Here is a 22,220-nt window from a genome sequence, read left to right as displayed (position 1 = left end):
TTTTTATTAACACTAAACCTACCGAATATTTTTATACACATATTTCTTGGCTCTAACAGGTTCAAATGACCCGTCGATAGTACTTTTAGGGTTAAACATTTTTTTAAATTAATTTTTGTAACAAACCGAACGACCAACGGTCGTCCTGAAATTTTATAAGAGAATATCAGCAAAGAGGTTGAATAAGAAAATTTCTTCTTTGGAGCTACGGTAAGATCCTGTCTCGTCCTTAAGACTGGTTTTCAAAGATGCTGCAGAGACATTCTCAATGACTTAGAGCTCCGTGTACCAAGACCAGAGAATAAATAATGATTTCCACTACCAGGTCAAAAGTCAACAGGATTATTGATCATCGACCTTAGATTCGCGACTAAAAATTCCTCAAAGATTGCAGAAATTTCGAGGAGCACAAAGAACCACGTTAAAATCGCGAAATGATACTGGTCCATGGATTATGCAAGAATGGCAAACAGGTTTTGTGTCAGTAATAAGAAATACCAAGAGAATTACGGTATAAAAAAAAAGACGAAGAATTTTTTTTTTTTTCAAAAAAAAAAATCAACAATAAAAAAAACAGAAATTGACCGGGTCAAAAAAAAATGCCTCTTCCACCAGTCAACCAGTTATTCTAATCGGCTCGTAATTGCTTGCATTAAGTCTTCCGTCCAACGCGGCTGCTTCGTTCCGAAAGAACCGAGAGGCGACGGTGGCGTTCACAACGGTCCAAGTCGGCGACGAGCGGTAAGTCCGAGCAGAGGACTTTACAGTTAAGCGAAATTGCGGAGAGAGCTACATGACGCGGAAGAGAGTGGGATCATTGTGAATCCCCGAGAGTCCCCGGAGGATCTTGAGGGATTCAGAAGAAGGAGGGGAAGTAGGGAAGTAGAGAAGGGGAAGAAGGGGGGGAACCATCATAGAGAGCAGCAATAGTAGCCATCTATTTTGGGCAGGTTAAACGTCATTAAACCTGGTGAAATATTAAGCCAAGGAAATCCTATCCGAAATTCTAGGACAAGCGTACTTGTCGAAAGTGGCCAGATGAAAACAGTGTCATCTCTGATGTATCGCGGTACGATGAAAATGTATTACGGGTGTCGAAAAAATATATTCAAATATATTTATATAGGATTTTTTTTTTCTAAGACGAAAACTCGACGACTCGTCTCAAATACGTTTTGAGGTAGTCTGATATGTTTTCGTCTCTCGTTAACAGTTATGACTGGTAAGTGCAAAGGTCACTGGAGATCGTGCTGGAATTGCCGTCTCGGTAACTAGGGAATTTCTGGTGCAATTCGGTTAAGCATGGGTACGCTTATAATCGGGTGCGCTCATACGTGCTTAGTCTGCTTCCACTCTGGCTTTACTCTGGTTTTACATCCAGTAGAACGTAACGGCTTTAATAACTGCATTGCGTGAACCAGAGAATCGAGGAGTTGAAACACGGTTCCATTTACGTCACGTTACACCCTATATAAACATTGCATAACAAGTGCTATTGCTTCAGAAATGACGATTTTAACCAAACGTCTTTTTGAATCGTGACAAAAAAAAATTTTATCAGGATTCCTAAAAATGAAAAAAAATTTCATACCCTAGGAAATCACACTATTTCTCTTTTGCAAGAAACAATATAATTTTTTATAAGATCGGATAAATTTCTTTCATTGATTGAATTTCATTGAATTTCATTCATTTCTAACCGTATGCAGCGTTAGTTAATTTAAGATTTTCAAATGTAAATATTGATTGACAATAAAATTTTCTATATCACTTTTCTTTGTTGTCTATCAAAATGCTAAATTTGAATCGATCTTACTAATCTACTTAGGATTCGAGTAACGTGTTCGGCAAGTCCATGTATTGTGTCTAGTAAATTGAAGCAACGTTTATGAAATAACAGTTCGTAAAAGCGTGCCTGCTGTTCGGCATTGGATGATCAACGGTGGGGGTAAAAAGTGTACAGTTGGTACAGGCAAGCCATGTAGTCGGATCCCCCTACCTGCCAGTTCCCGTACCGAGCAGGTGGACGGTACCCGAGCTGGGAGTCCCGGTCTGCCGCTTTCTGCACCTAGTTGTCTGTTGCGCGAGTTCGTTGCCCGAGTCTTTCTCTGATCTGCCGAGGATCATCCTTGTGGATGAGATATAAAAAAATGTTAAGTAAATGAAAATACCCGAGTCGAACCGATAGCGGAGATCGATAACAGATCGATCGAAAAAACTGTACTCGCGTATATTCGATCCAATTGACTGGTTCGGCGTGCTCTTTTTTACGAATACATTTTTTGATGTCCCAGGTGCAATCTGGGACGGTAGGAACTGACGTGTGATTCCGGTGCCGCGGAAGTGCCTTTGTTCCTTATTTGTGAAAAGCAGTGGTATTATTTTGTGAATTAATGAGATTATAAAAGAAATTTTTTATCGATTTTACATAGAAATCAGTGAAATTTTACTGTACGTGGTTTGGTATGAGTCTTGAAGATTTATATTTTGAGGGTTCGAGTCTGGGCTAAATCGTCTGACGGATTGTTTGTGCGCGGGACTGTACAAAGTATGTTTATATTAATTTTTCTTTTTTATAACTACGTCAATTAGTGTAAGCGTTTGTTGGATTACGGTCTATTTTAATTATCATTGATCCTTGGATATAGCATGAAGATTTCTATCATTAATACGCTTCACGAAGATCTAGCGTGATCTATCATTTACATAGCTCTCGTTAGCTGGTCATAGATGAAACTGGGCTATGGCGTGCGTGTTCGTAAAGCCATCGTGGGGAATGCCGGGATCTAGGTTGGCTGCCACAGGATTCCATTAAGCGTTTCCCGAGATCTAACATCAGTACGAGTTCGTCATTCTCGGGAAACTGGTTCGATATTTTGAGTGAAAAAAAAAAAAATTTTTTTTTTTTTAATGGAGTCACGGGTCGACAGGGACAATACGGAGATTCGTGAAAAGTCACGCGACTCGATATATTCGATCTGCGAGATAACCATTGGAATTTCAAAATTTCAAAAACCCATTTCACTGATTCTCGAATTTGGTAATTTTTTGAAAAAACAACCCACCGATCTCTGTTGCTGCTGCATCGCGTGCACTGGCATTTTACGCAATTGTTGTCCATCCGCATGCCGGGCGTCGGCGTCGACAATGTCCACGGTCACGGCGTCGAATTCTATGGCGTTCCGGGAGAGGATACAAATTCGCGTCCTTCACCCACTTGGGCAAAAAGTATATCGTTTACGCGTGACGCAACAGGATACATCGCGGAGAAAGGATACAACCTGGTAATTTTGTTCCGGAGAATGTTGAGCTCGTAATATCATAACTGAATATTAAATTGTCATTCATTTTTTTTTCTTTCAAGTACCAACGTACGTGAAAATAATTTTTCATTTTCACTATCGGTCCTAAAGGCGTATCATTTTTTTTCCCGTATCCTGATAACGCACAGTGACACTGAATAAAAAAAATGTTTTTTATTTAAAAAATTTTTTTACATGTGTACAGTAAAAAAAGTATGCATGCACCACGGGATTTTCTCTATGTTCGATTTATATGAAAATGGACTTTAACGAGGCACTAAACTCACCTTCGAACGTGCGCACGCATTTACTAGCGACTTTTAACTTTCATAGCGAGTTTCTTTCCAACAATTGTATTCGTACTTGCGTTGTTTTTCCACCTTTCGAAAGGAGGATGTATTAGCGGGTTACAGCTGTTAATAACGTATACGCGAAGGATACGAGATAAAAATTTTTTAATATACAAGAACAGTTGGTACCAATTGGTATTAAGAAAAAGAAAATATTATGTTGTCAAAGTGAATAAATATTTGAAAAATTATACTTAAACGTCTCGTAGCCATCCAGAATACTCGATGGACATTCTGCGGATGTTCTATGGACATTTGATGCTATATGAACCGTAAAGTGCTCTACCTGCCTGCCTAACAGCATTACGAGTTCCAGTCGCACCGCAATTTAATTAGCTCGTTACAGTTCTCACAATAGCGGGTAACCAAAAGAAATTTAACGAACCTATATAACTTCTTATCGTCTTTTCTGTGCTAAATGCACTTTGAGCGTTCGGTCCTTTCAATTATGACGTCGATAGTGCGTTTAAAATTTTTTTTTATTTTTACCGCAAATACCCACTACGGTTTTCAATAAATCGATTTACCTTTCTCGTAACTGGATTTTATCGATCGGTAATAACGGGAACAATAGTTAAGTGGAATTAATAAAAAAAAATTTACGCGATTTCGTAAGAAAGTACTTTGTGGAATTTCTCATATTTTCTTTACCTTATCAACAGCAAAATGATTATTGTAACAGATACCAACGGGCTGTTTGATTATTAGGGGGAAGCTTGTAAAATCCAATGGATCGATAACACCCAATTTTTATCGCAAAGCATACGCCACCCGTTATTAAGTTTTTATCGTATAATGATAATATTGGAAAAAATAGGATTTACGTGCTGAGAATTTTTTAAAAATTTTTATAAAAAAAAATTTGTATCGTTACGCGATTCGATCGCTTACGCTTTGTTTGCCCGTTAATAATTGTGGGAGTATATTTGTTTACGTACTAGGAAAAATGGAATCGACAAAACAAAATCAACATGGAATTGAGAAATATTGAAATAATCAATTTTACATTATAGGGATCATTAGGTATTGGAGTTTCCGTATTTCTTTTGTCTCGGACGAAATTCCGCAATTGCAAATTTAACGTACCCTCTCCTCAATAGGCTTGCTTAGGCACGGCCACTGGAACACGAGTACTAATTGATTCCCTCCCGTAGAAAGTTCACGACGAAGAACATTGTGGATAATTGTTTAAATTCGCGAAAGCGTACAGTCGACAATGAAACCTACGAAATGACCGGTTAAGAAAAATCGACCGAAAATTTTCACGAAACTCATCAGTTTACTTGACTGTTTACCTCGAATTTTTCTTTTTTTACCAAACGACAACAGATCAACATAAAACACTGACTTACGTAATATCGCGATAAAAACACGTGGCCTAAGCTCCCATAGCAAATTAACGAAGGAGCGTCAAATCGTTTATAGTTTCCATGTAAAGACTGGAAAGTCATATTTCACATGAAAAACACGAGTTAAACCGTTGTAAAGTATACTGCGTCCAGGTAAGAAGCTTAGAACGCGTTTTTAATGCGATGGTATAAAAAAAATTAAAGAGATAATAATAAAAAGCATAGAGCCAATCACGATCAATTAAATATTGAATATTTCGTAAATTCAATACAATATTTATCCAATCAATAATGATCGACTAATAAAATTTTTTAATATTTAAAAAAAATTTATTTTCTATATAGACTGCAATAAGAAAACGGGGTCGTTCCAGTCGTAAATTGAAAATCATGGATAAATTTTATTTCCGGTTTGTCTATACTCGATAAATATATATATATATATATATATATATATATAACTGTTCCGGAACAAATTTTATTTTTTACACGTAATTCCCCATGCTTCCCAGTACCATTGTGCATTTTGTATTCGACCAATTGTTTCGGCCGGTCGCGACAATGGTGGCGGTTAGAAAATAAAAATATATCAAATGTTTTCATGTTTTTTACGTAACACCGAAAAGGCTGACGTATCGTTACGAAACTTCAATGACGTCTGACAAATTGGATCGACTCGAATTACTTAACCCGGTATAATAATTTTCTAGTGGCGATGATCGACCAAACGATTCTCAAGGCGCGCAGGTGTTGCACCGTTGCAACATGCAGATATAAACGTTAGAGATTCTACGAAATGCATTTGTCGGCTTTAATTCAAAAGTCTTGGACGTTAGCATGGCTTTTGCTGTATTGGCAAACTGGTAAGAGCCGACTGGACGTTATTAATGCACTTTGCAATTATTTCCTGGTCGTGTTGATCGGATTAACTTTTTTTACAAAAAAAAATTCTACGACTCCAAGTACGTGACTTTCCTACCAGATGGTGAACGGTTAGAGAAATTTTTTTATATTTTTTATTTTTTTTTTTACCTGCCCCGCTAATGACTTCTCACGACTGCAATGATTATAATTTGAAGTAGCTCGTATATAATACATATACCTAAAAAATTGCAAGAATTGTCAAAAATTGACAAATAATTCAAAATTACATCTAATCAAATTTTTTTTTAAGTAACAAGAAGATCAATCGAGATCGAACTGATGTCACGGGCAAGATGGCGAGGGATCGTTTAGGATCTGATTATTCAGAAAATCTGAGTGACGCAACGACCTGCAGCTGCATGACAAGTTCGGTAGATAAGGCAAGTGAAAAATTTATCGTATTGAGGATGAAAAGAAAAAAAAGAGTGAGATAAAAAAATATACGAACATTATTCAAAAAATTGATAATTTTTTTTTTTTTGGTAATTAAAAAATAATCAGTGCTCCTTGAGAAGCTGCGGCATGCTACAGGAGCCGTTCTTTCTTCATCCACCCGGTAGCAGACCACGTGACGGGATTTATATAAATCCAATGAGTGCCTTCATAGGGGAATCCCAGAAGCCTAAGGACACCCAGTCCTTTTACCTTCACAGCCCGCACGACTTGGTCTACACCAGGATAACTCATTTATTCAGCGACAGCGAAGAATCGCGTAACGCCGAACGCGTCGAAAGGAAAGATGAAACTTTAACCGGTAAGTGGCACGTCCCAGATATTACAAACTCCGTTAATGTTACTGACAGACTGGAGTGTCTGCCGGCTCTCCGGATATACTACGGACGACCTCGATTCCATCATTCGAAATTATTCGTTGTCGTTCTCGTTGCCATCGTCCTGACGAGAGTGCTTGGACTTCCTACTTCTAATCGTACTCGGATCGATTAAGATTTCATACTCCGTTGATCGCGGTTCGTAGTGCTGGCCGTTAACTGGCCAGAACGATCGAGTCGGGGAAAAAAAAGAGTATTGGTAAAGATCAATTGGATTGGTCCGAATGATTACAGTCTGTATCGACGTGGCGTGGATGTTACGATTTTATTTTTATTTTTATTGCAGGCGTGGGAAGTTGGGTTTTTTTTTTTGACTGTTCGTTTTTTTAACCCATTATTTTCAACCTATCGGTCGTTCACTTCCGGTTTATATTTTTGATTTATTTAATACTCGTGGAATCCGGTCGGACTATCGCGTTATGCTTGGACGCACTTTTTTTTTATGATCGACTTTTATTGCGAGTCAGAAATGGATCGTTGTAGATCGTAGATCATTGATGCATTGTTGGATCGATTGTAGGAAATTCCTCTGTGAATTTTGAGAATTGAGTTTTTTTTTTTGCTACCATAGTCATAAATGCACTTGATATCGATGGGTGATGAGATATTGAAATCTTCAAAATTTATCGAGTTTACTTAGATTTTATGAAATTTGAGTTTTTTTTTTTAATTTTTCATCAAGAATCGATTTTTCATTGTTATTATTGTAAAATTAGATTTTCATTGATTGGACGAAATAAATATCCTGGTATTGGTATTTATCATTGGATGACAGAAAACTATACTGATAACAGTGACAATGGTTTTTTATAAAATTAATCTTGATTAATTCACTATCGATACGATCGATTAGTCATTGGCTTACGATTCGGATCTTTATGATGAATTGACATAATAATCATATAAATAATGTATCCAATAAAAGTGATTATTGTTACTCAACCAAATTCTTTCAAATCGTCATTTTTTTTTATCAGATCCAATAAAACTTTTTAATAATCAATTAATTGATTTCTGTCTAATCATACAATCTCGATATTTCATAATTACAATAATCATCATACAAATTAAAAGGATGCTGCGCGTATCGTGATTGACGTGCGTAAAATCGATTAGACTGATCGCACGCGATTTTCTCCGGGACCCTTAAGCCCCTGTTACGACTTCATTGATATTCGATTTCGAGTGTCACACGTTTTCATATTCTTCAACGGTATCTGCTATTTTTTAATTATCTTTATGACTTCTTAGCTCCAGCCTCCTTATACGGTACCCGACCAAAAGCCCTATACTGTTAAACAGTATAAGGACTACATTGTCCGTTCGCAATGAGTAAATGTGCGTAAATAAAAACGATCAGGAATTCAAAAGCACGTGTGAATCAGGCTTAAAGCGGCTATCTTGAAATTTAAATGTTTCTACTGATCGTCGTACAGTCTGAATAGGGAAAACTGTATTTCCACGTAACGCGTATAAGCAAAGTATAAAATACACAGGTACAGTCCAGTGACAAAAATAATAAGCCTTGTGCACAATTTAAATGTATAACGTTAAAAAAAATATTATTTATGAACTGGACTGTATACCCGTGCACAGGGCTTAAGAAGTGAAACTCAAATAGAGCATTGCGCTACAGTAGGGTAATGGCATTAAGGAAGTACCTGGGTCGCGAAATGAAACGTTCTTTAATCTCGTATCACGAGTCTAATTTCTGTCTGACATTGTGCGCCGAGGAGCGTCGATTAACATTAGAAAAGAAAAAAAATTATAAAATTATACACGCAGGCTTCTCGTAGCGCTGTAGAAAAATTTCTTATCGAAATTGATATGAAAGATGACGAGTGACAATCGCAGGATATAATGACGATGATGATTCACGAATTTTCAGACTACTTTGCGCAATCATTTTACCCGGAACAGTATTTGTTATCAGTCGATTCTTACAATTTGAAGCTTAATTGTATTCGTTAATGATCTTTACGCAGGTTCGTTTGCCTTTTCCTCGTGTATATTTCATGTATTTTGTGTATACTTTAATTACCTTTACGGTCATAATTCGGGTCTAGGAATTACGTACAGTCCGTGCTAAAATGCACGTGCACCTATGGGCGTTTAAATAAGTACTACCTGAGTGGTCATGAACTATAGCAAAAAGCCGAAACGTAAGTCATTACGAGCGACGGTCGTCCTATGAAAAGATGACTGAACGTTTTTTTTTTTTTTTTTTTTTTTCTATACAATCAATATGTTATAATTATTTTATTTTACATAATCCTAATGACTTTGTTTTTATGTGAAATTCTCAACCCCCTTTGACTCTTTCAGTGAAAGTTGATGTCCACATCAACAACCGGAACTACAAGAGCATCGGAAATGCGTTTTTTTTTTTTTTTTTTTTTTTTTTTTCTATACAATCAATATGTTATAATTATTTTATTTTACATAATCCTAATGACTTTGTTTTTATGTGAAATTCTCAACCCCCTTTGACTCTTTCAGTGAAAGTTGATGTCCACATCAACAACCGGAACTACAAGAGCATCGGAAATGGGACCACGATAAGAACCGATTCGATCAAGGACACCGAGCACGCATACGAACAAATCTGTTTACATCGAGACGAAACTGATAGTGTGACGTCATCCCACAAGAATCACTCCGATAATGTGTCTGATAGCAGGTATAATCGCGGTCTGAATTCTATCAGTCGATCGTTCGGGACGATTGGATTCGCCACGAAATTGCCCCATGTCGAGGAAGCGTTAAGTCTGTCTATATCGAATTGTGTTCATCGGTGAAAAAAAAAAAAAATCCCGACGATGCATTCGATTCTGGTAGCTTAGATACTATTTATTGTATTTAAAAAATTTTTCTCATAAATTTCAAAACTTTAATCAAATTACGCAAAATTGATGTCGCGATGAAAAATTTTTGATATAATTTCTTTTTAGTATGTAAATTTTTTTTCATCGACTTTACCGATTTCAATTAATCTCATGTGTCTTAATCTACTGTTATGGATCACGTGTGGCAGACGACCCCGGTAAGTGTACTTGATAATGGGAGTTTTGAAAATTCTCTTTGATGTTGATAATAGACGCGGTACACGTTACGCGTAAACGGAAATGCAATCTGGATGGGTTAAAGTGAATCACCCTGTACAATTGTATTTTTTTTATTTAGCATACAACTTTTTTCACATACGTCACTCCCCATGCTCAATTGTCCAATAAGTATTGATCGGCTTGACGTAAACCAAAAATTGCGCAATTTTTTTAACCTAAAATCAAGGTGATACGGTATCCCGGGAAATGAGAAAGTTCGCTATCGCGACTGATTAGACAACGTTATTGGATGGCCAATTTTCTATTCCATTCATTTAAATGAAATATGTTAGATAATAAATTCAAATTTAATGGTAACAAAAAAAATATTCGGCAGTCCAACTTTTTATCGGACTCTAATTAAATTTAAAGTACTGTGTCGGACTGTACCCGTGTCAACTCACAGAATCTCCGAAAAGGCCTATAATAGGTGGTGGATGGTTTATCAAGGCCCAAAGGGCACTTTTCGATCGATACCAATTACCTTGACGCCGTATCGTGATCCAGTAAACAATCACCAATCGCGATAATACGTCCACCGTATATGCATATATCAAACGGATATCAACACATGGGGGTTATAAATATTAGAGAAGTCAAATCGGCCAATCAAATCGCCTATGTAATATAATGTCAAATCTGACAGATAAGCCCGAACGATCTGGCCAGATAGAATGATAAAGTGATATAAAAAAAAATGGTCCGAATTTTTTTTTAATTGACAGTACTCATATCGATCGTTTAATTGTTAATCAGTGTCGTCCATACATATGACGTCACTATCGCTATATTAATTTATTAATTAAAATTTTTTTGACAAATATTTCAGTAAGTCCAGCAAGTCCAGCATGACCAAATCCAGCAAGAACGATCGACGCTACAGTCGGTCCAGCAGCATCAGCGACTCGTCAAACGTGCACAGTGAAATTCACGGTTACTCGTCGCCGATCTCGACGCCGTCCTTATCGCGCAATTCGAGCAACGAGCATATCAACAAAAGTCCAAAAGTACCGGAGCTGCGGATCCCCGGTAAGAAGATCCTCGATTTTCATCGCACGTGCGATATAAGTTTTGACAGACGTCAAATCGATTAATTTATTTAAATCGTTAAGGAGCGGATGAGGGAATACAAAAATTTTTTTATCTCACAGAGAGGAAGCAATCAAACACCTCGCAGGGAGAAAGTGAAAAGGACATTAAGATACTAGTGCACACTGGACCCAGGTAAGTAGGACAAGGCTATCGATAAAAGGAACTAATCGACCACTAATTGCACAGCTTAGCAAAGACTTACGCTCTTATCGCAGATACAAGTACAGTAATAACATTTTGATATCCCTTTGATTTGTAGATGAATTTTTTTTTTTCGATCTCTTCACTTCAATCACCGATACCCATTAATTAGCATGTCTACGGGATAATGATGTTTAAAAAAATTGACGTATAATTTCGAATATCGATAACAGATTTCCCGCCAAAAAAAAATATTTAATTATCCCGATCTACTTAACGTGGGAATATATTATCGAAAGCGACAGACTTTCTTCGTAGACTCATACGTCCGTGTTGAACGAGTTTGACAATTTTTTTTAATTCTTTTCAAGTCTGGTGAAACCACCGCCGCCTCCGCCTCCGCCACCGCCAGACACCGAGGAGATAATCGTAGTCAATGCAAAGATCGTTGAAAGTAATAATAACAACAGTAACAATAATAATAATAACTTGCGAGATGACAAGAAGGACCTTTACGAAGGATCTCCCGACACCAAGAGCGAGTCCGGCAGCGTCTCTTCGGGTAAGTCAAATATTATGTAATTCGTGTAAATTTTATTTTTACTCCACGAAATTCAGAGTGAAAGCAAAAAAAAAATCATTAGTCAAAAATTAATTCCCGGTTGTCTAGGGAATCTCAAATACATAAGAATCACCCGGAGTCGGTGATTATCCATAAATCGTATAATCTTGCACAATTCTTCCAGCCAGCGTAACATCGCCACGTGGTCCCGTAACGAGTTTACGTAATTTCCAAAAATAAAAAAAAAAAATACAATATAGCTGGCCCATAACGAAATTCGGCAAATGTCATCGACACTACAGAAGGAAATAGCCGTAATTAAAAATTGGCCAAAAAAAAGGAAAAAAAAAAAAAAGAAAAAACGAGTCGTAAAAAAAATCTTTTTTGTGTATCCACCGGAACGCTATCTTCGCGAAGGAAGAACGAAAATAGTTAAAACTGACGTTAATAAGACCGAAACCTGTGTACTGTATACGCATGCTCATGTATGTACGGATATATAGCGGGTGCTCCAGTGGCAATTACAGCAGAGATAAAATCGACCCCCCCGTAACTTAACCGTGTCTGTATTAGCATTTAAAAGATTTTCAAGGATTAGCCCAGGTTTCAACCTAATTGAAGGTAATTGCAATTTAGGGTGTGCGCAGCCTTTAATTGGACCGTTAGAGATTATGGATGCGGCCATTACTAGACCATGGCGCTCAGCGGGCATATAATATACTTACCTAGATTTCACTTGCACACCATCTTCCATCTCCACTTATAATAATGACTGACCGACTCCCTTCTATGTCGCGGAACAGCGGCCAACAAGTCCGACGTATCCTGCGAGCAGCCGGAAGTCGCTCCTGCCAGTCCACCTGCGGAGCCAGAGGAAACGAAGCCGAGCCAGGTGTCCCACCTGGTGAACAGACACATGGTGCTGCCGTTTATACCGCCACAATTCGCGACCGCGGCCGATTCGAACACCCTGCTGAAGCCGTCGGAATACTTGAAGAGTATATGCAAGTCAACGGGGAAGAACAGTTTGTCCAAAGCAAGGTCAGTGCGTGACGATTGTGAAGGGAAGTGTGTGCTGATGAGAAAAAAATTTTTTTTTTAACTTCAAAGTGACGGGAAAAAATTTTGAATTTTTTTTTTTTTTTTCAAGGTCTGTGGATAATTTGGATATTCAGAGTCGCGTACGCGAGGAGGAGGCGGGGGAGGGGGAGAGCAAGGAGGAGGGGAGTACAGATACTCCACCTGGACCACCACCGCCTCCTTTACCTCCTTTACAAAAAAATAGGGAGTACCAAGGGAGTATCAGTGTCGAACCGGAAACTCCCAGGACACCTCAGCCTTTGGCTACTATCAGTATTCAGGATTTGACCAGCGTTCAGCTAAGGAGGACCAACTCTAAGATGCACGCTACTAAGACGTTCTCGGCGCCGCCACCGCGTAGCGTCTCTATGACCAATGGTGAGTTTTTTTTCGGTTTTGAGTTTTTTTTTTTTTTGGAGGAAATTTGGAATTTTTGGAAAACGTTGGTTTCAGTCTCGGAACCGTTCTTCGTTCAGAAGACGGACTTGATCGCGGAATTGAAGAAGACCAGGGATATACCGGGTATCAAAAAATTGAAAGTCGAAAGGGCGCAAGTGGAGAAAACACAGGAGCAACATCTTATGACGGAGATGAGCAAGGCTTTCAGTGCGCAAAATTTTGTCGATCAGGTAATTCGATTTTTTGTGTTAGCTGGCGTTAGCGAGCTTCCTTGATCTTTTAAATCTTTTTTATTGTCTCTTTTTTTCTTTCGCCCTTGCGGTCCATGCAGATTCCGGAGAAAGACAGTTCTGGCAACGTGATACCTATTTGGAAACGACAGATGCTCGCCAGGAAGGCCGCGGAACGTGCGAAAAAGGAACTGGAGGAGCAAATTGCTAGGGAAAACGAAGAGAGGCGACAGAAAGCTATTCCGGCCTGGAAGAGGCAGCTTCTTGCAAAAAAGGATAACGAGGAGAAAAAGTGAGTTGTGCAAATGAATGTCAGAGATCGGAATAAAAATTAAGTGTTTAACGGGACAGAACTGGCATTAATGATATACGTGACTACATCGATATAAAATCAATACATTCCACACGATTTATTGGGTTATTAATTTTATTTACAAGGTATCATTAGAGCGTGTCCTCTTTATTGAATTTACTGTATATAATAATTAGGACAGAAATTTTGATAAATGCAAAATAGTAGATAGTTTTTATATGCAATTAAATTTGCATACAAATTAACAATTTTTTGAAAAAAAAACAAAAAAATGTCATCACGTAAATTCTCTCCGAATAATTATTTGTTATTATGATTCTGTTGATTTTCCCAAAAAAAAAAATTTAGCAATTTTTTTTTGCAAATTTTGGTTCCGTCTGTCTTTATGTATAATCGATGCTACTTTTTGCACTTTCAGAAGTACTACGGCGGCGCCAAACAATCCCACGATACAGCCCGTCAAAATTGAACTGACGCCAGCGCCAAAACGTGACGCGTCGCCGGTGCCAGTTGCGAGAAACAACGATGAAAAAATGGAAAACGAAGATAAACGAAACGGCATAAAAAATGAAGATCCGGACGACACCCAAATAATACCATGGCGAGCTCAGTTGCGAAAGACGAACAGTAAACTGAACATTATCGATTAATTCATGAAATGACGTATACGTCATACAGATAAACAATGGCACGTTTATATATCGATGAGCGGGAAATTCGAATTTTCTACTCAACGCCCAAGAACGAAGGTCTCGCATAGCGTCTTACGTATGGCAATGATAAAAATTCAATATGTATATTGACGTTATCAAATTTTTACAAAAAATACACTCGACCGTGTATAATCAACTCTACCGTCTACAGGGTTCTGCATAGTAACGTAATTCCTCATAAATATTCAAAATGAAAATAAAAAAAAAATATGCTCAATGTAAAAAAATTCCTTATCGTTATATAAGGATACAAAATGGATGCACCATACTAAATATTGAAAAAAAAAAAATTGCTCATTCTTAACGAATATCAATTAACCTGTATATTCGTTTAAAGTGCAGTTGAACCGTAAGTTGCATACTAAGCATAGCATGTACATACATAAAATTATAATAAATTTGTTACACCGTGTATCAACTGTCTCTTATACTACAATGCTAGAAAGCGTTTATGGTTTTTTTTTCTTACATCCAAATAATTATATTCTTCAATGAAGACTCGAAGAGGCGTGTACACGGACGATCAATCTTCTTTTCTTTTTTTTTTTCGTTTTCCTATTATTCTCTTTAAAAGTCATCCAAGACAAAAGAGGCCTCATCTTCTTGGCACAGGGCGGCATCTTTGAACGTGAACTCTATGACGTCGAACTATGCTCCCCTCCACGACCTCGGTGCCAACGTTATTACGAAATGACGTCGTCGACGTCCAACCGATGACTATCGTCCACTTCTAGGGCTCAGTTCCACTCAGTTCGAATCCGACCACCATCCTGCCAACGTTAGAACAATTTTCACTATTTTCTAAGACACTCGTGACGAAACGCTTTTCTCGTCTACACACCGACGAAATTTTCATGTCGGACTGTACTATTCAAGCTAGTGTACGAATTTACCCGGATTCGGTGCTGAAAATAAATTTACCACGCAGCAATAACGACGAAGGAGTAAACATTTGGAAACCGTGAAAAATTTCGAAAAAGTGCACAAAAATGGCTCAAGGAATTTCGGAGAGTTAACTTAATTTTGAAAAATTTTTAAGACCCTAATTTTTTTTTTAATCAGTCGTTCGTCGCTTAGTGCAAGTCTTTATATATATATCGTGATGTTCTTCTTGTTATAATAAAAATTTACTAATATTACTTATTAGTTAACGAGAGTGATTTAGATTGAACCCCAAAAATTATTTTTCGCAGTAGAAACAACGTAAAAATTTTGTTCGATCATGGCGTCCAATCCTAGAATAACAGGTAAGATTAAAATAATTTATAGTTGAAATCTGCATATTAATGATTGTCAACAATTTTTGTGCATAAACAAATCAATTCTCTAAATCATATTTAATCGAGTTCTCAAGCTCGTCTGTGCTAATTAATTAATTTTTTATTACGTTGTTGTCCGACTAAAAAAAAATTTCAAAAATATAAATTTTGTCAGATTCACTTATTTTAATTATTAACCGTTTTAAGAGAGAAATCAATGATTAATAAATATATAGACGTGGGATAATTTATGTGGGTAGGGTGGAGAACTCCCTTTTCCCCTCATACGGCCACCCCCACTTCCCTACCTTACCAATCTTTTAATACAGGCAACCTCACATTCAGGTTGACTGCCCTAAACTCGTTTATTTTAATGGAGCCCATTATCTCCTCACGGTTACCCCAGAGCGTGGTCCATATATACATGGATACAATGTGAGAAGAGAATCTTTTTTTGCTACGGCGTAAGATACGGTATCGAATTCGAAAATATATAACGAATAAAATAATGTTGAAAAAATAAAAATCAAAATTAATTACGTGAAATTCTGTATTAATGATAAATTTTGTGCAGGAGAGGGTTGCCGATCGGCTAATAATCTTAAAATCGACAGATGTTCTGTTATCGGAACGTGTATTAATCGCGCATAAAAAATGTAAATTTTAAATTAAGATATGGAGCAGGTTAACTCTAATTTGCGTGTCCGACCTTGAGTAAACTTTCCTCTGAAAATTATTCGTGAGCCGCGGAACGATAATTAATCGTAACTGCGAAGTCGACAATTAGTCTTAATTCTACGTGAAATTCCTGGGAATCGTAAGTGACAGTCCTTACGACCGCGGGCGACAGCGACAACGGGCCGGGTGAGCGAATCGGTTAATTTCGACTTCGTTATACGAGCGAATACGAATGCGATTATTTGCGAAGTTTCCATTGGTCGATTACGTCGCGCCTGATTTTTCGAATCGCAACTTGCAGTTGCGTCGCTTGATTGCATTCAATTTCCGCTAGGAGTTGCGGATACGAATGTTGTTTTTCGGCCTTGACTGTGAGGACTCGTTACGCGATTTCCTTTAGTCTGATTCACATGTTACGCGAAACGGGAAAAAAAGGTATGCGTTAACCTTAAAAAATGAAAATTTGAAAATTAAAAAAAAATTTTTGATTTTTCGAAAATTCTTTTTTTTACCCCGTCGATCACCCAACTCCTAATATATCCGGGCAGACGGTGCTTAATGCTTCTGACGTCATTGATTTTCCACTGATCTCCTTAAGGACAATTAGTCTCTTCGTCGATAAAAGAATCTTGAGCAACCTCAGCCTCGAACCAACAGGACAAGGCTAAGGCCTGTCTATAAATACTCCAAACAAACCTAGCCAGAGTATTTACGGCGTCGCGACGCTCTGCGTCGAATTTACGAAGGAAAACGATTAGAGTCTCTTCGTAACGGTAAAAAAAATTCGAAATTAATTATTAAATCTAATTTTTTCAAAATCATCTCAATTCCAACGATCCTCTCTAATTTATGCACGTAACGGAAGTGCTGGTCGTTGCACTGCGAAAAGAAAATTGCAATTCATTAAGAAATACATTTGACCAAGGATATGTAACTAATTAGATTTTTGAGTTGCGCGTAACGAGCGTGAAATTCATTAAACGTCCCATTAATTTATTTATCCTTCTTTTTTGTTTCCAACAAATTTCGCAATTTTGCCCAATGATTCGCAAAAATTTTCAAACAGCCAGATAGTTCGCGTGGGTGACCAATTTTGGCAGCGATCCAATAACAGGTGTGCCGCAACAGGTGGAATAAAAGAAAAACAAATAAACATCAACACGTGTTATTCTCAAGCAAATAATTACATATGTGGATTCGTCTGATATAATAACCCCGTGACGATGACATATGATATACTTTTATAATACGATAAGCGTAACTTTTTTATCTGTAATTATTACCATACATTTTTTCAAAAATTTATCCATTTACAAGAAAAAAATTTATTCATCCATTTTAATACACATTGGCACATTCAAACACTATATACGAATTATACATCGTAACAAAATTTTTTCAAAAATCGCTGGACCGTTTAAAGATAATATTGGACGCTGCTGGTATACAAATAAACTAGATACTTACAATACCTGCGATTACGTAAAAAATTGTTTGCCGTCTGTTAAGCTTGACATGATTTCCCAAACAAACAACTACAGACTCTTATATCCTTACGGTACAATCGATTAGATAATCGGCAGCAAATTATCTCGAAAGTCGCAATTAATTGCGAATAGAATTTATTCAAGGACTCAGATTTTTCTACATCGTTTTTATTACCCAGTGCATATTTGCACAGTATATATGACACTTGTGTAAAATTGGTTAGCCTGGTACCAGTTGACGATAAAAATTAAATTGACACAGATTATTTTCACTGAACATCTTTTCACACCGATCAATCCGACAGTTGGCATTTTTGACATTTAATTTTTTTCCAGTTCGATTATCATGTCGCCAAGTACTCAACATCATGGTTATTCTGGGTTTCATGTTGAATTACATGCTTCGTGTTAATCTAACAATAGCCATAGTTGCCATGGTGATTCCGAGCAACCATAGTTCACATTCCAATGAGACTGTTGACAGCGGATGCGTCAACACCAAACTCTCATCGTCCATCATTCCAATTGACAACATTACGACAACAGCAGATATTAAGGCAAAAAATTTTTTTTCAATTTTGAAAAAATATTTCGACAGTATCAATTTTTTGAAAAAAAAAAAAAAAATTTCAATATACACCATATTGATCTTTTATTTATTTTTTTTTTTACCACTTAGGACGAATCCGTCGAACAGACCAGGTTCCCGTGGAACGAGTATGAGGTCAACCTGATTTTGGGTAGCTTCTTCTGGGGCTACATCTGCACTGAATTGCCTGGCGGACGACTTGCTGAGGTCGTAGGAGCAAAAAGAGTCTTTGGCTACAGCATGCTGGTCTCTAGTGCCATTACTCTTCTGACGCCCTTGTCCAGTACCTTCGGATACATGGTCGTGGCTGGTCTAAGGGTAGTTTTGGGATTTATGTTGGTGAGCCGTTGATTTATGTATCTTAACGCATAAGATTTTCTTTAGGAAATAAGTAATACGAGTTTTCAACTTGGTCCGATCAAACTTGAGGAATCTTTCAGGGCGTCACGTGGCCTGCGATTCAACCAATGACTGCACGCTGGATCCCACCGATGGAGCGAAGTAAATTCGTAGCAAATATGATGGGTGAGAAATAATCAATATGGATTTTTTTTTTATATCGATAAAATACTAAGCGCGTGTCCAATATGATTGGTTATGCAATTGTATAGACTGTACAAGAAATGCTTAGCTAATAGATGGGAGCTGCAGCTATAAGATTTATTTTGAAAAAAAAAGTAAACAAAAAATTATTTGTCTCGATCATCGATCATAATATTTTAGACCTCGAAATGTATTTGATATTTTTTTTTTATTAGCATCTTCTCTTGGAGCTGCCATCACAATGCCCATTTGCGGCTATCTCATTGCCTCTCTTGGATGGGAATCCGTATTTTACGTAACCGGTGCAATCGGTTTAATCTGGAGTATCGGATGGTTTTGGTTCGTTTACGATTCGCCAGCCCAGCATCCAAGGATATCGAACGAGGAGCGTCAATTTATTGAAAACGCGATTGGTACCACGTCGACTAACAAAGTATGTATTTGAAAAATAAAAAAATTAAAAAATTAAAAAAAATTTCTTCATACAGCATCTACCGGTACCATGGAAATCAATTTTGACGTCTGTACCAGTATGGGCAATCATCGTAACACACGGCTGTAGCGTTTTCGGTTACTTCACAGTGGTAAACCAGTTACCAACATACATGAAATACATACTGAAATTCAATATCAAAGAGGTAAGTAGAAAAAAAAAAAATCTCAAAATCATCCAATAAAATTCCAAAATTTTTTTTTTTCAGAATGGACTTCTCTCTTCTTTACCATACCTAGGTAAATATCTTTTTGCAATAGCAACCTCGAGCCTGGCAGATTATTTGCTTCGCAATAAAAAACTGTCGGTCACGGCTATTCGAAAAATTTTTACGATTTTTGGTAAGTACGTTTTGGAATTTAACATTTTGTTTTTCACGTTCCTTAAATATTTACCGATCACATTTTTTATTTAGTACCATAACACGGTACTTCCCATAACCATATCTAGCCCCCATTAACGCCACCGACAAGTACCAATTTACCAATATGAACAAATGACAATAGGGGCAAGGACGAGCTTAATCCGCCGTGAAAAAGTGCCTGTTGCCCTTAATTCAGCCCAACGTACAATTAAAGTAGCCCCAGCCGTGTATCAGTTTCGATGGCCAATACGCAGTCCGCTGTTTTCCGGACATATTGATTTGTTTGCTTGTACCGAGTGACGCAACGATCCTCTCTCCTCCCTAGATCCTCTTCTACATCTTTTAAAAGTATTCCCATTCGCCTGCCTTTCTCTTCGCCTCTCTCCTCTCTATTAGGCCGCAGGACAGCAGGCAGGAGTAATTAATCAAAAGTGTAACGATGCAAATCGATGCTTACGAGCATATTAATCATTTCAGCCGTGATGAGTCCAGGACTCCTGATGATCATCCAAGCCTATCTTGGCTGCGACAGGATCACCTCGGTAGTCATCTTTACTACTGCACTGACAATCAACGGTGGCGTCACTGCCGGTTATCTGGGCAATGGTCTCGACATAGCACCCAATTTCTCAGGTACCATCTTCGGCATGGCCAATACCCTGAGCTCTTTGGGCGGATACCTGAGTAGCTTTATGGTCGGTACACTCACGTATGAAAATCAGACTTACAGTCAGTGGAAAGTAATATTTTGGATTTTGGCCATCACCTACTGCGGCGGTGCTGTCGTTTTTGGAATTTTTGGTAGCGGGGAGCTCCAAGCTTGGAATAATCCGGAAGGTGATACTAAGAGGGACGGTAATGTAGAGAACGGTGACGATGCCGCGGCAGTGCCACTTAAGGAAAAAAAGATAATCCGATAAGAAATTTTTTTTGATCTGTTTTTTAATTTTGACGAACTATTCTGCGATTTGATACGTTTGCCAAGGGGAGAAAGCAGATATTTTCGTTTTATTTTGAATGGATCTGTATACATTTTGTTTGCAATTTATTCAACAGATCCACTTTGCATTTTGTATGCGACCGGATTATGTAAATAAATATACTATTTTTTAAGCCTTGTATGTTTATTTATAGTAAAAATTAAGTCATATTCTTTTATGAGGTAAGACGATTAAAAATTAGAGCGTTGTAGAAATTGCAATAATTTTTAATTAGAAAAAAAAAATATGGTCAAAAGACGTGTTAAAGAAAAATACCAAATTTTCATTTTGTCCACAGTAGATAATACAGCAAGTATGCTATTAGCATGGTAAACAGTTACCGACAGTCGGTATCAAACAATTTTTTTCTAACCCACAGAAAATTTGTAATCGAAATATATCCGTGAGCTATATTACGTAAGAAAAAAATATAATTTTCAAAATTAAAATCAAAACTGACAAAACTACCGACGGTAACGATAATCAAAATCACTATCGATGCTCAACGTGCATAAAAACTTCCGACTATGATCACGAGATGGCGACACTAGACACGACTCAAGCTCCACTTGGAAATGCTGGCGTCGCGGCGCCAAGACCGAAGCGCTCGACCAACGCCTAGCGTCGCAGCGCCACTCGGTTTACGTAATCGCAGGATTAGCGGTGGGGTACGGAAAACCGCGAAATTTCTCCAGGCGTCTCTTCCTCTTCCTCGCGAGAGCGCGGACGCGGCGCAGCTGCGTCGCGGTGGCCGGCGTAAAGGCGCCGCGCGTTGCGGTGGTGCTCGCCGTGACGCGTGGCGCTGCGGCGCTCCACCGTTGTACCAGGAGAACAGAGATGCGAGGAAGTGGCATCGAAACTACGACGCTCTACGCTACCCGTAAATTCAATTATCCTACATATGTAGCTCGACTTTCCATATATATATATGTACTGTGTACACGAATGATTGAATTTTTGACATATGCATAACTTGACGTCATACAAACCATTTAAAGCTACATATATATATATATATATATATACATATATATAAACACGTGCTATCAAAAATATTGATATACAATCATATAGGTATATAACGAAGCAACGTGTGACGTCATACAAACCATTTAAAGCTACATATATATATATATATATATATACATATATATAAACACGTGCTATCAAAAATATTGATATACAATCATATAGGTATATAACGAAGCAACGTGTTACAAAAGATTAGGAAAGATTCATGGTAAATTATGAAAACGTGTATGCATAGATAGATAAAAAATTAAACACGGTGGATTACGTAATTTCGAAAATTGACATCATTTGACCAGATATCTCGTGAAATTCGAAATTCATCATCTATCAGTGCCCATTGTTCATCTGATACTGAATTGGCTTAACTGTCTGCTATAATGGTAAAAAATATTGGATCCGTATGTTA

General features: G+C 37.6%; 2 protein-coding genes across 5 annotated transcripts; both read left to right on the top strand.

Annotated features, from left to right (window-relative positions):
• Positions 1–1,991: 1,991 nt before the first annotated feature.
• Positions 1,992–14,801, top strand: LOC107273891 (espin). 3 transcript variants are annotated; one of them, XM_015752503.2, is made up of 12 exons: positions 1,992–2,548; positions 6,176–6,305; positions 6,427–6,679; positions 9,255–9,435; positions 10,689–10,888; positions 11,011–11,083; positions 11,464–11,654; positions 12,458–12,695; positions 12,805–13,112; positions 13,188–13,363; positions 13,456–13,655; positions 14,095–14,801. In XM_015752503.2, exons 2-12 carry the CDS (start codon positions 6,219–6,221, stop codon positions 14,324–14,326), a joined length of 2,139 nt encoding a protein of 712 aa, XP_015607989.1. In that variant the 5' UTR covers positions 1,992–2,548; positions 6,176–6,218; the 3' UTR covers positions 14,327–14,801. The 3 variants fall into 3 exon arrangements, with proteins under 3 accessions (XP_015607989.1, XP_024946936.1, XP_024946937.1); XM_025091168.1 differs by lacking the exon at positions 1,992–2,548 and adding an exon at positions 2,931–3,284; XM_025091169.1 differs by lacking the exon at positions 1,992–2,548 and adding an exon at positions 2,936–3,284 and having other exon boundaries at positions 13,465–13,655.
• A 342-nt stretch (positions 14,802–15,143) lies between these two features.
• On the top strand, positions 15,144–20,915 carry LOC107273892 (putative inorganic phosphate cotransporter). Of its 2 annotated transcripts, none has more exons than XM_015752505.2 (8): positions 15,144–15,636; positions 18,150–18,370; positions 18,493–18,741; positions 18,843–18,927; positions 19,161–19,378; positions 19,434–19,583; positions 19,647–19,779; positions 20,280–20,915. In XM_015752505.2, the coding sequence occupies exons 1-8, from the start codon at positions 15,612–15,614 to the stop codon at positions 20,720–20,722; spliced, it is 1,524 nt and encodes a 507-aa protein (XP_015607991.1). In that variant the 5' UTR covers positions 15,144–15,611; the 3' UTR covers positions 20,723–20,915. The 2 variants fall into 2 exon arrangements, with proteins under 2 accessions (XP_015607991.1, XP_024946938.1); XM_025091170.1 differs by lacking the exon at positions 15,144–15,636 and adding an exon at positions 17,080–17,099.
• Positions 20,916–22,220: the final 1,305 nt, after the last annotated feature.

Source organism: Cephus cinctus, unplaced genomic scaffold, assembly GCF_000341935.2.
Source record: "Cephus cinctus unplaced genomic scaffold, Ccin1 Ccin1_scaffold1857, whole genome shotgun sequence".
Classification (NCBI taxonomy): domain Eukaryota; kingdom Metazoa; phylum Arthropoda; class Insecta; order Hymenoptera; family Cephidae; genus Cephus; species Cephus cinctus.
The sequence above is the reverse complement of the archived record's forward strand: the minus strand, read 5'-3'. Positions and strand labels throughout refer to the sequence as shown.

Excerpts from the sequence above, each read along its gene's own strand:
- LOC107273891 (XM_025091168.1), top strand. The coding sequence starts at position 3,148 with ATGTCCACGGTCACGGCGTCGAATTCTATGGCGTTCCGGGAGAGGATA. Across the intron at positions 6,680-9,254 it reads GAAAGATGAAACTTTAACCG|TGAAAGTTGATGTCCACATC; the intron begins GTAAGTGGCACG and ends TGACTCTTTCAG. Across the intron at positions 10,889-11,010 it reads ACCGGAGCTGCGGATCCCCG|AGAGGAAGCAATCAAACACC; the intron begins GTAAGAAGATCC and ends TTTATCTCACAG.
- LOC107273892 (XM_015752505.2), top strand. The coding sequence starts at position 15,612 with ATGGCGTCCAATCCTAGAATAACAG. Across the intron at positions 18,928-19,160 it reads ATTCGTAGCAAATATGATGG|CATCTTCTCTTGGAGCTGCC; the intron begins GTGAGAAATAAT and ends TTTTTTTATTAG. Across the intron at positions 19,584-19,646 it reads TGAAATTCAATATCAAAGAG|AATGGACTTCTCTCTTCTTT; the intron begins GTAAGTAGAAAA and ends TTTTTTTTTCAG.